Below are 3,205 nucleotides of genomic sequence, written 5' to 3' on the forward strand. Positions count from 1 at the left end.
TCGCGTCGAAGCGAAGTGCAAATATATATATATATATATATATATATATATATATATATATATATATATATATATAAGAAGACACACATCACTAAACTACAAAAATCAGCCAAACATGGCAACGAACAACATGAGTTGTCACGAACAGAAACAAAAGAACAAAAATATCACAGACGCAACTTGAATACAGCGACTGTATGGAACACGTCGGCTCCAGTTGACCTGCGCGTACCCCTCCAGGCGAAAGCTGCTGAGTGAAACATGAACGGGTGCAACCCGTGGGCGCCTTCTAGGCAGCGTCACTAGCGGGAGCAGACCAAAAGGTGCAACAGAACGAATATGATTCAAATGCAAGCCTTTTCTTGGCTCTGCAGTGTACTGGCACACTGGATGACGAGAAGCACAGCGGGCCGCTGTGCAACCTAAAGGGGATGTATGACTACATAAGTATGCTAATGATGAACAAAACAAAGGCATGCACTGTTGCGACACTTCGTTGGCGCTTGCATTCGTACATGCATACAACTATGCTTGAATGCCGGCCAACGGTCACTACCCAGCCGCCACCTGGAACAGGTCAGGGAAGCTCTCGGCGACTGCGGCCCAGGAGGGTCGTCGGCTTCGCCGGGGTTCCAACAGGGTGCAGATCAACTGGATCCAGCTTTCAGGTACCTGTGCCTTTTGCAGCTCAGCAGAAACCTTAGCAAGTGCGGCTTCCGCATCATATTCCCCCTTGAGCAGATCCTCCGCGAAAGACTGCATGGCGGCGAAGTCGTTGCGAAGGCCTGCAAGGCCAAAAGGCAGTTTCCCATCAGCAAACAACTCGAAAAGGACAATTCCTAGCGACCACAGATCGTCAGTCGCGCTGGCGACTGCAGAAGGGCCGTTGAAATTGAGAAATCTGTACAAATCAACAAGCAGCTGCGGTTCAGCATATGCAATGGGCACCCGCGAGAGCTCCCTCATCTTGCAGCCAAAAGGAGCACTCGCGCCGAAATCCCCCAACAGAAACGAGCCATCAGGAAGCATAAAACAATTCGCCAGGCGAATGTCGTTGTGCGAAATGCCTGCTGCCTGCAAATGCAGCACCTGCAGCAGCAGCCGCCGCGCAATGTACAGCTTCGCCTCGGCGGGGATGCGCCACAGCTTCTGAATGATGTCCTGCACGCTCCCGTGCAGCCGCTCCATCAACTGTACACTTGAACTGACATACAGGTCCCCACACGTCGTCAGGGCAGGGGCCCCTGCAATTGTTGCTGTGTAAAGAGGCACCGCCAATCCTCTCTTCGTGGCTGCCCGCGCTGCCCCTACCCCCTCAACCGCCGTGCGTATACACTGCATTTCCCCTGCTACTTCCGTTTGCATCTTCTTCTCTGTCTCAGCTAGAGGCAAGCTCAGCTTCTCAAGCACCTGCAGCCGCAATGCGAACTTCTCCTGCGTCTGCTCATCAATCGCCTCAACCACCAGGCTGCTGATGCCCCTCCCCAGCACCCGCGTGATCTTCAGGGTCCTCTCGGAGGCCCCAGAAGGCAGCGAGGCGTCAACTGGTTGTATTGATGTAAGGGAAACAGATGCCCCTATAAGTTTTTCCCTCTCGCCGTGTGATACGGCCTTCGCTACAGCAGCCCAAGCCGGATCTGCTGCACCCTCCTCCTCAATTGCCGCCTCTTCTTCATCTTCTTTTTCTTGTTCATCGTCAGATTCTTCTCCTCCTACGGAACTCGCAAGGAAACGTTTCCCACGAAGCGCAGCTTCAGGCATTGCAGCTTCTGCTCCGTCCATGTCTGGCAACCCCAAGAAACGGGACTCCCGTTTCTTAAAGGGTGAATCGGGTTCCTTTGGTCCTTCTGGTGTTAGCGAATCAATATATACTATCTCTGTGACTATATTCTGCTCTTCACTATCTTTAGAGCCCTCAGAAGGAGAACCAAGGTCACTTATGTCACTGTCTTCTTTCAATTTTGCTTGCGGCGCCTTCGCGGGGGAATCGGCAACTTCTCCTGCAGGTAACGCTTTCCCTTCCGGTGTAAGCGCAGACACCTCAGGTGAATCTTTCGCTACAGGAGCCCGGGGTGGGCCATGGCGGCCCATTTGTATAGCTAGTGCAGCTAAGAAGCTGCAGAGCAGCACCGCCAGGAACCTGCTGGCGTACAGACGGTTCTCTCTTCTTGCTGAGAGAGCCTTGCCCTCCTCTAGCCATGGTATCTGCCATTCGTTGATATTCAGAGGAGAATGCTGAGAGACGCCTTTTGGGGTTTCGTACGAGAGAGAAGGTAGCCCGGAAGAAGAATATGGCGAAGAGTTTGCAGACGTCCGCGGGGCCAACATTCATGCAACAGAAAAGCTGAAATATCTCACGAAAGCAACAAAAACGGATGATATTACAGGCTATCTAGCAAAAGCATAATAAGCACTAAACATATGACGAAGGATTTCCGATCATAAATAAATATATTTATCTGGTACAAATAATCTTTCGCAGGCAAACCGATCTTACCACCACAAGCAACCGTCAAACTCCTCGGGTTTATGCACACATGAGCAACTCCTGAAACTGAAGTCTCATATCATACGGCTCGCATTTGTCAAACAGCCTGAAAAAGTGAAGCTCGGCCTCTACAAAGGCGCTCAGGCAGTCTGCTACTCTATGAGGCGAAACGGAAACGCAGCAGCAGCAGCGGAGGCAACGGCAGCTCGCGGTGCCGTCGGCGCTGGAAGTGCGTTTACTTCAAGCACAAAGACTAGCGCAAACGCCAGGGCATAAGAAGAAGGAAAAATATCTTCTGCTGCTTACGGAGCGGTACGCCTCGTGCATATGCTTGGGGGGGTACCCTGCAAGCAAGCGGGAGAAGCCGCCTCGCAATGAGATGAAATTCCGTTCTAATTTGCCTCTAGGATGGCACATCAAATGCATTAAATGCACAAACACAGCGGTTAATGAGGAAACTGACGACAAACCGAGAAGAAACCGAGGTGGTCAAGAGAACAGGGCAACGAGGCGTGACGCGGACGCCAGATATGATGCAAAATAGGCCAGCGAAGGGATTATTATGTGTATACAGGCTAAAATTATGAATAAAATACAAAACAATCCCAATAAAAGGAACAAAATATTACAAATAACAGTTTATTTAACCCCTTTCGCCTGTGCCGCTTAGGCTGAGCCTTAGGCGTGCAGGCTCGACGCCCCACGCCAGCCGCCTTC

General features: G+C 51.1%; 1 protein-coding gene across 1 annotated transcript; it reads right to left on the reverse strand.

The window, feature by feature from the left end:
- Positions 1 to 552: 552 nt before the first annotated feature.
- On the reverse strand, positions 553 to 2,328 carry EMH_0024250 (Protein kinase domain-containing protein, related; the record flags this gene model as incomplete). Its single annotated transcript, XM_013496793.1, has 1 exon — positions 553 to 2,328. One exon carries the CDS (start codon positions 2,326 to 2,328, stop codon positions 553 to 555), a length of 1,776 nt encoding a protein of 591 aa, XP_013352247.1.
- Positions 2,329 to 3,205: the final 877 nt, after the last annotated feature.

Source organism: Eimeria mitis, genomic scaffold (assembly GCF_000499745.2).
Source record: "Eimeria mitis Houghton genomic scaffold, Emh_scaff23, whole genome shotgun sequence".
Lineage (NCBI taxonomy): Eukaryota > Apicomplexa > Conoidasida > Eucoccidiorida > Eimeriidae > Eimeria > Eimeria mitis.